Here is a 13840-nt window from a genome sequence, read left to right on the forward strand (position 1 = left end):
TCCTTTCCATCTCCTCCCCTCGCTGACCCTCATGCTTTCTCTAAACCTGCCCCTGCCCTTTTTTCACCCCTCAGTGCCTTTATTCACGCTGCCCTTTCCTCCTTCAAAGTCCATATCCAATGCTACCTCTTTCACAAAAACTTCCCTGATCACAAGACAGCCCCTGAGCCCAGGTCACCACCTTCCTTCTTGGATCTCAAAAAGCTTTGTTTTACACCTGTCTAATGAATACTTACAATGTAATATTGTGTGTTTTAATCTCCCTACTAGACTACAAGCCATAGGAGGTCAGGGGACTTGTATTATGTAAACTTCATAGCTTCTCTAGCATCAGGTATAGGTTTTTCCCACAGTAGGAACCTGATAAATGTTTGTTAAAGGAATGAGAGGAAAGAAATTTTCATAAATCTGGACAGACCTCCTAACTAAAGAACTGTCACTACTGGCCCAATACTCCCAAACTCCAAAAATTTGATGCTATCAGCACTTACTAAAGAACTGGCGGTATTTCTAAGGTACGCTGCTGGAACCTTTTCATAGGCAGTCTCCACTTTTTTTTAATCACACCAAATTTCTCCACTCAGCTCATATGACAATGACAACTGAAAAGTTAAAAGTTATTTCTCTACTTGCCTTGTTCACTCGCATGGGGAATGCAATCATATTTGTGGTCAGGAAAAAAAGCACTGGATTCTACATAAATGCTAGCTATTATTGTTGTTGTTAGTTGCAGTTATGAAATACCATGTGGTTATATTTATTACAAAGTAAGGCACTAAATAAATATGGAATGAATAAGTGAATAGATGGTTGGGGAAGAAGTTCAAGTGCCTCTAGGACGCAAGATATTAAAGGTATGGTTAATTAGGGAGTAATGGAAACCAAAGATCAAATGGTTACCTCAGTTCCTGTTTCTCTCCAGTCCCAGGACCGACTACCCCCCGGCCACACTTTGCAGTCCTTGTAGGTTGTGCTACAATCTTGTACCTTCATTTGACCCCAAGAAAGGGAGGCAATTTGGGGGGAAGACATAATAGAGCCGAATCAAAATCTGAAACAAAGGTCATAGATATAGTCAGTTGAGGTTTAAGGATATCTAAGAGAACAGAGACAAGCAGCCTACTACATAAGATTTCACAGGAGATATCACAGGATCATAAAGCTGAAAGGGACTTTAGAGATCATTTAGTCTAACCCCTCATTTTACAAATGAAATTACTGAGGCTCAGAGAGCTTCAATGGCTTGCTTAACCTTTACTTTTAATATAATTTTGTTTTTTTTTAATTTACACATTTATTTTCTCCCCTTCTGCTCACTCCCCAATTGAACAAAAAAGGAAAAATAAAAGTCACATTAACAAATAAGACAGTCAAACAAAGCAAATCCCCCTTATTAACAATGTCCAAAAATGTATGTCTCATTCTTTTTTTAAATAATATTTTATTTTTTCCTAATCACATGCTAAAACAATTCTTTGAAACATTTTAAAAAAATTTGAGTTTCAAATTCCATGCCTCTCTTCCTCTCTCCCTCCCCATTCTCTCAGATGGTAAGCAATCTGATATAGGTTATATATATGCAATCATGCAAAACATTTCCACATTATTCATTTTGTACAAGAAGAGTTAACAACAAAAGAAAATAAGAAAGGAAGGAAGGAAGGAAGGAAGGAAGGAAGGAAGAAAAACAGTATGCTTAAGTCTGTATTCAGACAGTATCAGTACTTTCTCTGGAGGCAGATATATATCATCATGAGATTTTTGGGATTGTCTTGGATCATTGTATTGCTGATAGCTAAGTTGTTCACAGTTCTTCATTATACAATACTGCTGTTGCTTGTGTACAATGTTCTCCTGGTTCTTCTCACCTTATTATGCTTCAGTTCATGTAAGTCTTTTCAGGTTTTTCTGAAATCATCCTGCATTGTCATTTCTTATAGCACAATAATATTCCATCACAATCATATACCAGAGCTAGTTTAGCAATTCCCCAATTGATGGGCATCCCCTAGAGTTCCAATTCTTAGCCACCACAAAAAGAGCTGCTATAAATATTTTTGTACAAGTAGGTCCTTTTTTTTTTTTTGATCTCTTTGGAATATAGGCCTAGCAGTGGTATTGGTGGATCAAAGAGTATGCAGTTTTATAGCCCTTTGGGCATAGTTCCAAATTGCTCTCCAGAATGGCTGGATCAGTTCACAATTCCACCAAAAATGCATTAGTATCCTAGTTTTTTCCACATCCCCTCCAACATTTATCATTTTCCTTTTTTGTCATATTAGCCAATCTGATCAGTGTGAGGTGGTATCTCAGAGTTATTTTCATTTGCATTTCTCTGATCAATAGTGATTTAGAGCATTCTTTCATATGACTATAGATAGCTTTGATTTCTTTGTCCAAAAACTGCCTGTTTATATCCTTTGACCATTTATCAATTCGGGAATGACTTGCATTCTTATAAATTGACTCAGTTTTCTAAATATTTGAGAAATGAGGCCTTTATCAGAGATTATCTGCTGCAATATACTTTCCCCAGTTTTCTGCTTTCCTTCTAATTTTGGTTGCATTGGTTTCATTTGTGCAAAAACTTTAAAATTTTATATTATCAAAATTATCTATTTCGTACTTTGTAATGCTCTACCTTGTTTGGTCCTAAATTCTTCCCATATCCATAGAGCTTACAGACAGATTAATTTAGGTAGAATTGTCATTTTTACTGTATTAGTTCGGCTTTCCCATGAACAATTAATATTTTCCCAGTTGCTTAGATCTGACTTTATTTGAGTGAAAAGTGTTTTGTAATTGTGTTTATATAGTTCCTGGGTTTGTCTTGGCTAGTAGACTCCCAAGTATTTTATATTGTCTACATTTATTTTAAATTGAATTTCTCTTTCTATCTCTTGCTACTGGACTTTACTGGTAATATATAGAAATGCTGATAATTTATGTGGGTTTATTTTATATACTGTAACCTTATTAACTATTTAGTTTTTTAGTTGATTCTCTATAATATACCATTAAGTTGTTAATTATTTAGTTTTTTAGTTGATTCTCTATCATATATCATATACCATCATATCACATACCACCATATCACATACCATCATATCATCTGCAGAGTGAAAGTTTTGTTTCTTCATTGCTTATTCTAATCCCTCCAATTTTTTTCTTCTCTTATTGCTATAGCTAGAATTTCTAGCACAATACTAAATAATAGTGGTGATAATGGGCATCCTTGCTTCACTCCTGATTGTACTGTGAAGGCTTATCCCCATTACAGATAAGGCTTGTTGATGGATTTAGATAAATATTACTTGTCATTTTAAGGTAAGCTCCATTTATTCCTATGCTCTCTGGTATTTTTAATAGGAATGGATGTTGTATTTTATCAAAATTCTCTCTCCACTTACATGTCTATCTTTATTTCTCGTGATATTAAAATTTAATATGCTATTCTCTTTTTTTTATTAAGGCTTAATCAAGCTTAGTTATAGTTACTATTCTCCCTCATCATATGACTTTAAAGTCTTTAGGCCTGGAAATTTTAGTTTTCTATTTCACTTTTGTAAGTCACTCACTACCCACTTTTTAGAGAAACTTACTTATGATAAAGGTCAAATGTATTTTAAAAATTTATTTGGTATTTAATTTTTCCCCAGTTACATGTAAACAACAATTTTTAACATTTTTTTTCAAATTCTCTCCCTTCCTCCCTCCCCACCCCCTTTCATTGAGAAGGCAAGCAATTCCATATAGGTTATATATGTGTAGTCATGCAAAATATATCCATAATAGTCATGTTGTGAAAGAAAACCGATATAAAAACTCAAGGAAAATAAAGAAAGTGAAAAAAACAACAACAAAAGTTGCTTCAAGCTGAATTCAGACACCATCAGTTCTTTCTCTGGGGATGGACAGCATTTTTTCCATCCTAAGCTCTTCAGAATTGTCATGGATTATTGTATTGCTGAGAATAGCTAAGTCATTCACAGCTGATCATCCCACAATATTGCCGTTACTTTGTACTCATTGCATTTCACTTTGCATCAACCCATGAAAGTCTTTCTAGGTTTTTTTTGAGAACATCCTGCTCATCATTTTGTACAGGACAATAGTATTCCATCACAATTACATACTACAACTTATTCAGCCATTCCCCAAATGATGTGCATCAATTTCTAATTCTTTGCCACCAGAAAAGAGCTATTATAAATCTTTTTTTGCACATGTAAGTCCTTTTTCTTTTCGTTTTTTATCTCTTTTGGGATATAGACTTGGTAGTCGTATTTATACGTGGTTTTACAGCTCTTTGGGCATCATTCCAAATTGCTCTATAGAATGGTTTAATCAATTAAAAACTCCAACAACAGTACGTTAATGTCTCATTTTCCCCACATTCCCTTCAACACTTGTCATTTAAGGTCAAATGTATCTATGAAGTGCTGATGCCAGGTATTCCAAGCTGTGTAAAAATCCCCAAGTTATGTAAAATGCACATGCTCTGGGCTGTGGAAATCCCCTATTTTCTTGTTTTAGCCAATTATAACTGGATAATGCCCACATTGCTAAAAATAGATTGTGTCAGTTTACTATAAAAGAACTCCCTTGACTGTCAGGAGGGGTCCTTGGTTACTAGGGGTCCTTGGACCCTATTTATTGGCAATTGCAAGCTTTGCTAAATAAACTGATCATGCTTGGAAATTTGTTGCCTCACTTCCTTTGATCTGCAGATTTCCATAAAGTTTTCTGTAAAGTTTTGTAGTTGTATTCATAGTTTCTGTGTGTATATTGGTAGGTAGACTGCTAAATATTATACCTTCTGTAGTCATTTTTAATAGAATTTCTCTTAATGCTTCTTGCTGTTGAGTTTTGTTATTAACACACAAATGACTGAAGATCTATAGTGTTTAAAAAATATCTTGCTACTCTGCTGAAGTTGTTTCAATTAATTTTTAGTTGACACTCTGGTTTTCTATGTAAACCAGAGATTTCCAAACTTATTTGGCCTACCTTTTCAAAAAAAAGAAATTACTCAGTGCCCTGCTGGGATTAGGTTAAGTTAACCCTTATTTTTATTTAACACCCCAATTGCATCTTTCTAATATTGCCCCCTGGATGGTTCCAGCAGGCCTGATTTAATATAATCCTAGAAAATCTAGCTATAAAAATAAAACAAAAAAAGAAAGTGAGGGAATAAACATTATTCACTTTTCATTGGTAATATGATGGTTTACAAACATAAGTTCCCAAAGTGGCCTGCATAAGCTGCCCACCCAAATATTTCCTCTATGCACAAAAGATGTTTTCCTCTACATTTTTCGCTGGCCACTGGAAATCCTTTGGCCTGCTGCAAGTGGCCTATGGGCTGCAGCTGGTACAGGCCTGTATTAAATAATTATAGTGACAATGGGCATACCTCTTTACTGCTAATCTTACTGGAAAGGTCTCTAGTTTATCTATACTACACTACACAGATAGCTACTATTTGCCAAATTAAGAAAAGGTCTACTTAGTCCCGTACTTTAGATAGATGTTGAATATTAAATTTTTTTGCATCAATTGATATACTCATATGATTTTGATTGTTTTATTAAGATGATATATTATGTTTATAGTTTTCCTAATATTGAACTCTTGCTTTCTTGGTAGCAAATACTACTAGTCATAATGTACCATCATTTTTTTTATGTTTTCTGTAGCCTCTATGCTAATATTTCATTTAAAAAGTTTCACATCTATGTTTATTAGCATATACTGCTTCATAATTTCTTTCCACAATTTTTCTTCCCCTGGTTCAGTTATAAAGACCATATATAAATTTTAAATTCTTTAAATATTTAATAGAATTCTCTTGTAAATCCACGTAGTCTTGGTTTTTTCCTCTTGGGAGTTCATTTATCACTTGTTCAATTTTTATTTTTCTAAGTTTGAGTTATTTGAATTCTTTATTCTGTTAATCTGAGTATTTCATATTTTGTAATTAGTCTTCCCTTTAAATTGTCAAATCTGTTAGTATGTATTTGGGCAAAGTAGTTTCTAATAATTTTCTTTTCTTTTTATTTGTTGTGATTTCTCCTTATTAATCTTTGATCCTGGTAATTTGATTTTCACTGCTCTTAATCAGAAAAAGTTTAACTACTGAAAATTGATTAGCTAATAATTTATAGAAAAATATATAATTTTTTTTAACAAATCAGCTTCTCATTTTGTCAATTTAAAATTTATTTGCTTCCAATTTTGTTGAATCTCTTTGATTTTAGAATATCTATTCTGGTGTTTAGTTGGGTTTTATTTGGCTTTTTCTTTTTAGTATCATAACCTATTGACTGAGCTGTTCTTTCTCCCTTTTTTTGTTTTGCAATATAAAATTTCCCCGAAGGACTATTTGGGCTCTATCCTAAAAGTTTTGTTATAATACTGTCTCATTGTTCTTTTCTTTGATGAAATTTTTTATTTTCTATGATTTGTCCTGTTACTCATGAATCCTTTGGGATTGTTAGTTTTCAATTAATTTTTAATCCTTCCTTAAAAGATCCTTTTTTGAATATAATTTTCATTTCATTGTGGTAAGTAAAGGATTTTCTCTTGGAAACTTTTATAGCCCAATACATTGGTTCTAAAACCTATTGGTTTTAGGACCTTTTATAAACCTTAAAGATTACTGCAGACCCCCCCCCTCCCAAAAGAGCTTTTGCTTATGTGGCTATATCTATCAATTTTTACAGTATTAGAAATCAAATATATTGGTATTATTTTGAAAATAGTTTTGACATTCTGTAGACTCCTGGAAAGGGTCCTGGAGATTCCAAGGTGTCCTTAAATCATACTTTAAGAACCAATGGCCTAATACATGGTCAGTTTTTGCAAAGGTACCACAACACTTGAGATACATGTATACTTCTTTCTATTTCCCCTTCAGAAATCACCAGAAATTTACTATATCTTCTAATTGTTCTATATTTCTAAGCAGTTCCTTAACTTCTTTCCTGTTTATTTTTTGTTAAATTTGTCTAAGTCTGAAAGAGGCCCACAAAGTATCCAACTATTACAATTTGGCATCTGTTTCTCTCTTTAAATTGAAATACTTTTCCAAGTATTTAGATGCTATTTCATTATTGGTATCAATTCATTGTCTACCACACTTCTTAAGAATAATGTGGTTATTTCCCTTTTATCTGTTGCTTTCTCTGAGATCACAATTGCTATCCTTTTTTTAAAGTTTTGGTGAAGCATAATAAATTCTGCCTTAACCCCATGACTATATGAATCTTTGTTTCAAGTTATCTTATAAGCAACACACTTGTTTGTTATCTCTTTTGGTATCCTTTTCTGTTTTACAGGTGTGTTCATCCTATTCACCTTCATGGTCATGACTGTTAATGATGTATTTTCCTCCATTCTATTTTGTCATACTTTGTCTTTTCCTTACCAACACACTCTACCTCCTTCTTTACAAAAAAGAAAGTAGCAGCAGTATGCTTAACATGAGTTAGTGACTCGCTTCTGCTCTACTGATCTTCATCTCTTCCCCTTGACCAGACCCCCAATCACATCCTTTTTCTCACTCAGATGAAACTGATGTTCATGTGATGCCAGCTTTCCCTGCTCCTCCATCCCTGGCTTCTTCACTGAAGCACTTTGGCCAGGCATGCCTGACTGGGTCTCTGAACAAATCAGAGAAGCAATCAATAATTTCATTTAAGATAATGACAACAATGAGACAACATGCCAAAATTTGTGGGGTGGAGCTAAAGCAGTACTTAGAGTAAAATTTATATCTCTAAATGCTTACATCAATAAAAGAAAGAAGGTGCAGATCAATGAATTGGGCATGCAACTAAAAAAATGAGAAAAAGAACAACTTAAAAATTCCCAATTAAACACCAAAATAGAAACCCTGAAAATCAAAGAAAAGATTAATAAAATTAAAAGTTAAAAAAACCATTGAACTAATAAAATAGGGGCTGATTTTATTAAAAAACCAATAAAATAAAAACAAATAACAATAAAGTAAAATAAATTACTTAATTTGATGAACAAAAGAAGGGATAAAACAAAACTGCCAGTACCAAAAATGAAAAGGGTAAATGTACACTTGTGAAGATAAAATTAAAGCAATTATTAAGAGCTATTTTGCCCAATTATATGCCAATAAAACTGACAATCTAAGTGAAATGGATGAATATTTACAAAAATATAAATTGCTCAGATTAACAGAAGAGAAAACAGAATACTTAAATAATCCTTTCTTAGAAAACGAAATCAAACAAGCCATAAATGAGGTCCCTAAGAAAAATCCTAGAAGCAGATGGATTTACAAGAGAATTCTACTGAACATTTAAATGACAATTAATTCCAATACTATATAAACCATTTGGGAAAAAACATAACAGAAGACATAAAAGACATAACAGAAATTATAACAGAAATTTCATTTTGATAGCAAAAACAGAGAAAGAAAACTACACACTAATTTCTCTAAGAATATTGATGAAAAATTTTAAAATAAAACACTAACAACGACATTACAGCAATATATACACAAGTGGGATTTATACCAAGAATACAGGGCTGGTTCTGTATTAGGAAGACTATCAGCATAATTGACCACATCAATAAAAAAACACTATAAAAATCATTATATTTTTATCAACAGATGCAGAAAAAGCTTTTTAGAAAATATAATACCTATTTCTATTAAAAACACTAGAAAGAATGTGACTAAGTAGAGTTTTTCTTACAATGATAAGTATTATCTATCTAAAACCAAGAGCAAGCATTATCTGTAACAGATAAACTTGAAGCCTTCCCAATAAGATCAGGGATAAACAAGGATGTTTATTACCACCACTATTATTCAATATTGTACTAGAAATGCTAGCTACATAGCAATAAAACAAGAAAAAGCATTTGAAGGAATAAGAATAGGCAATGAGAAAACAAAAAAAAAATCACTTTGAAGATAACATGATTGTATATTTAGAAAACCCTAGACAATCAACCAAAAAACTATTCAAAACAATTAACAACTTTACCAAAGTTGTAGTATATAAAATATATAAAATAAACCCAGATAAATCATCAGCATTTCTATATACTACCACTAAAATCCAGCAGGAAGAGATGAAGGAGAAATTCCATTTAAAATAACTGCAGACAATATAAAATACTTGAGGGTCTACCTGCCAAGACATACCCAGAAACCATATGAAGACAATTAAAAAACACTTTTCACAAAAAAAAGACATCTAAATAACTGGAGAAATGTTTATTGTAGACTGAGCCAATATAATAAAGATGACAACACATCTAAATTAATTTACTTAGTGGCATACCAATCAAACTACCAAAGAATTATTTTATATAACTAGAAAAAATAACAAAGTTCATCTGAAAGAACGGTCAAGAATACCAAAAGAATCAATTTTTTAAAAAGTGAAGGAAGGCAGCCTAATAGTACTAGATCTCAAATTATATTACAAAGTAGTAATCATGAAAACAATCTGGTATTACTTAAGAAATAGAGTGGCAAATCAAGTGGAATAGATCAGGTTCACAATATATAAACGCAAATAACCAGTCATAAAGTACTTGACAAGCACAGAGATTCAAGCTTTAGGGTAAGAACTCACTAGTCAACAAAAACTGCTAGGAAAACTGGAAAGCGGTTTGGCAGAAACTAGGTATAGATCAGTATCTCAAACTATATATCAAGATAAGCTCAAAACCTTTAGACATAAAGGTTGATTTAAGCAAATTAGGAGAGTGTGGAAAAATCTACCCATCAGATTCATAGATAAGGGAAGAATTTATGACCAAATAAGAGGTAGAGAGGATGACAGGAAGTAAAATGGATAATTTTGATTACATTAAATTAAAAAGGCTTTGTACAAGCAAAACCAATGCATCTGAAATTAGAAGGAAAGCAGAAAACTGTGGGGAAAAAAAAGGTTTTTTACAACTTTCTTTGACAAAAGCCTCACTTCTCAAACATACAGGGAACTGAGTCAAATTTATAAAAAATATGAGCCATTCTCCAATTAATAAATGATCAAAGGACATGAACAGGCAGTTTTCAGAAGAAATCAACACTATCAATAGTCATATGAAAAAAATGTTCTAAATCTCTAATAATTAGAGAAATGCAAATTAAAAAACTCATACCTATCAGATTGGCTAACACGAATGAAAGGGAAAAGGACATATTCTGGAGGGGATATGGGAAAATAGGTATACTCATGCACTGTTGGTACAGTTATGAACAGGTCCAACCACTGTAGAGAACAATTTGGAACTATGCCCAAAGGGCTATAAAATCATGGATATACCCTTCGACCCAGCAATACTGCTACTAGGCCTGTATGCCAAAGACATTAAAGTAAAAAGAAAAGGACCCAAATGTACAAAAATATCTAATGTAGCTCCTTTTGTGGTGGCAAAGAATTGGAAATTGAGGGGATGCCCATCAATTGGAGAATAGCTAAACAGTTGTGGGATATGATTGTGATGGTATACTACTGTGTTGTAAGAAACAATGAACGGGATGGTTTCTGAAAAACTTGGGAAGACATATATGAACTGATGCCAAGTTAAATGAGCAGAACCAGGAGAACACTATACACAACAATAGCAATACTGTAATAATGAACTGTGAAAGACTTAGTTACTCTGATCAATACAGTGATCTATGACAATTCTCAAGGATTCGTAATGATAATACCATTCACCTCTAGAAAAAGAACTGATGAACTCTAAGTGAAGACTGAAGCACATTTTTGTTTCACTTTATTTTTCTTGTCTTTTTTTTCCCAACATGGTTAATATGGAAATATATTTTACAGGGACAGCTAGTGGCTCTGTGGATAGAGTGCTGGGCCTAGAATCAGGAAGACCTAAGTTCAAATCCAATCTCAGACACTTCCTAGCTATGTGAACCTGGGCAAGTCAATTAACCTCTGTTTGCCTTGGGGCAGGTAGCTGGTTAAGTGGATACAGAGTGCTAGGTCTAGTCAGAAAGATCTGAGTTCAAGTCCAGCCCAGACACTTCCTAGCTGTGTAAACCTGAGCAAGTCACTTAACCTTTGTTTGCTTTAATCCACTGGAGACAGAAATGGCAAACTACTTCAGAATCTTTGCCAAGAAAACCCCATGGATAGTATTAGCATGCTATGTATGGTCCATGAGGTCACAAAGAAGTGGACATGATTGAACAACAAATGTTTTGCATGACTTATTATATTGCTTGACTTCTCAGGCTGGAGGGAGGGAGGGAATAAGAAACTAAAAATGTTTTTAAAATAAAGTAATAAATAGTTAAGTAAAAAAAATTAATAAAGAATCTCAGAGAAAGAAACTGACAAATCACATTTTCCCTGTTTAAGCAAGAGTTTAGCAAACAATGGAACAGTAGCTTTGGGTACACACCATAATTGTTTCTACATTTTTATCTGCACATATATGGAGGGAGTCATCCATCTCACTTTTTAAACTAGGTAGAAGGTGGGAAATTCTATTTAGCCAAAAGTTTGAATTATACATGATTTTTTAAAAAAGTAATAATCTTATATCTACTCTTTCACTTCATCTTAGCCACTTTTCTCTCAAGTTTCCCACGCCTCTCCTTCTCTCCACTCTTATCTCTCTCAGCTGAGACTCTTAGCTCCTGCTTAATTGAGAAAACTGAAGCCTTTGGACGTGAGTTCCCTCTTCCTTTGTCTTCATCTTAACATCCCTAGACATTCCTCACAATCTCTTCCCCCAGTCTGGGACAATGATGAGAAGGCCTCTGCACCTGCCCTTGATCACATCCCCTCCTTTCTGCTAAAGTAACCTCAATCATGCCCTTGTTGATTTCATAGTCTGTTTCTTATCTTCAGCCTCTACCTACTGGTTCCTTCCCTAGAGGTCTTTAAACATTTCTAAGTCTTCTCAGTCAGAAATAAAAAGCCTTTACTATAACCTACCCTCCCCTTCAGCTTGTTATCCTCTGTTTCTCCTCTCTTTTTCAACCAAACTCCTTGAAAAAGCTGCCTCCACTTTATTTCCTCTCATTCCTCAACCCTTTGCAGTATGACTTCAAAACTCATCATTCAACTGAAACTACTGTCTCTGAATGGCCAGGTCAGATAGGTTTTTTTCTCATTCCTCATCCTTCTAGAGCTTACTAGCTTGGACAGTAGAAGTGTGACCTGGTTAAGGAGGTTAACCTCTGTTTGCTTCAGTTTCTTGATCTATACAACTGGGATAATAATAGCACCTACCTCCCAGGGCTGTTGTAAGGATCAAATGAGATAATAATTAAAAAGCTTAGTATAGTGCCTGGCACATAGTTAAGTGCTAGGTAAATGTCAACTATCAGTATTACTACTATTATGTGTCAGTTATGTCTACTGATATTTACATTATGTTAAAACTTAAAATGTCTTAGTATTATTATGAAAATAGGTATAAAGGCCTTTGAAAACACTTTGACTTCAAGGACCTCCTAAAAGGATCTTAGCGTCCCTGAAACCATATTTTGAGAAACACTGTTCTGAACCTCTCTGCTGCCTTTGACACTGTTGACTACCCTCTCTCTGAGTACTCTGTTCGCTGGGGTTTTGTGACACTGCTTTTTCTGCTACACTTCCTACTTGTATGATCACTTGCTGGCTCATTATTCATATCACTTTCCACCTTCAACTGTGGGTATATCCTAAGGCTCTGTCCCAGGTCCTATTCTCTTATTTCTCTAGGCAATCTCATTAGTTCTCATGAGTTTAACTATCATCTCTATGCAGCTAACTCCTAGATCTATATATCCAGTCCCAGATCTCTCTCTTCCTTGATGTCTGAAGATCAACTCATTATCTTTCTTCCTAAATATTACTCTTTCCAAAGTATTCTGTCAAAAATACTACCATTCTTCTAGTCTCCCAGGTTAATAATCTTGGTTTCTGGGCATCAATTCCTCACTCTCCTTTACCTCATATTTACAATCAGTTGTCAGATCTTGCCATTTTCTACCTCCTTAAGATCTCTTACATTTTACTCCTTCTCCACTCTAATGGGAATCCACCTTGGTTCAAGACTCATTACCTCTCTCCCAGATCATTACAATCACTTCTTACCGCATCTCCCTGTCTCTCAAATCCTTCTCTAGAAAACTATCATCCCCATTGATGCTGAAGTGACCTTCCTTAAGTGTAGTTCTGACCATGTGACTCCCATACTTAATATACTCTAGTGGCTTCCTATTGTTTCTAGAAAAAAATACACATACCAACCAAATTACCAAAAAAATTATTTTACAGAGCTCAGAAAAATAACAACAAAATTCATCTGGAAGAACAAAAATACTAAGAAAGTCAAGGGAATTAATGAAAAAAATAATAAAAGAAGGTGGCTTAGCAATACTAGATCTCAAACCATATTATAAAACAGTAATCATCAAAACTATCTGGTATAGGCAAAGAAACATAGTGGTGAATCAGTGGAATAGACTAGGTACACAAGACACAAGAGTCAATGACCATAGTAAACTAGTATTCGATAAACTCAAAGACCCCGGCTTTTGGGATAAGAACTCACCATTTGACAAAAACTGTTGGGAAAAACAATAGTAAACAAACAATAGGACACAACATCTCACACCGTATACCAAAATAAGATCAAAATGGGTGCACAATTTAGACATAAAGGATGATACCATAAGCCAATTAGACAAGCAAGGAATAGTCTGCCTGTCAGATCTATGGAGAGGGGAAGAATTCATGACCAAACAAGAGACAGAGAGCGTTACAAAATGCAAAATAGATAATTTTGATTATATTAAATTAAAAAGCTTTTGCACAAAAAAAAA

At 33.8% G+C, this 13840-nt stretch overlaps 1 protein-coding gene across 1 annotated transcript in view; it reads right to left on the minus strand.

The window, feature by feature from the left end:
- Positions 1-13840, minus strand: part of AAMDC (adipogenesis associated Mth938 domain containing) — a 55072-nt gene that overhangs the window by 35399 nt on the left and 5833 nt on the right. The window contains exon 2 of the mRNA XM_036745448.1: positions 901-1051. Within this exon, the coding sequence (XP_036601343.1) occupies positions 901-1032 (132 nt within the window). The 5' untranslated portion in view covers positions 1033-1051. The remainder of the gene's footprint in view (positions 1-900; positions 1052-13840) is intronic.

Source organism: Trichosurus vulpecula, chromosome 2 (assembly GCF_011100635.1).
Source record: "Trichosurus vulpecula isolate mTriVul1 chromosome 2, mTriVul1.pri, whole genome shotgun sequence".
Classification (NCBI taxonomy): domain Eukaryota; kingdom Metazoa; phylum Chordata; class Mammalia; order Diprotodontia; family Phalangeridae; genus Trichosurus; species Trichosurus vulpecula.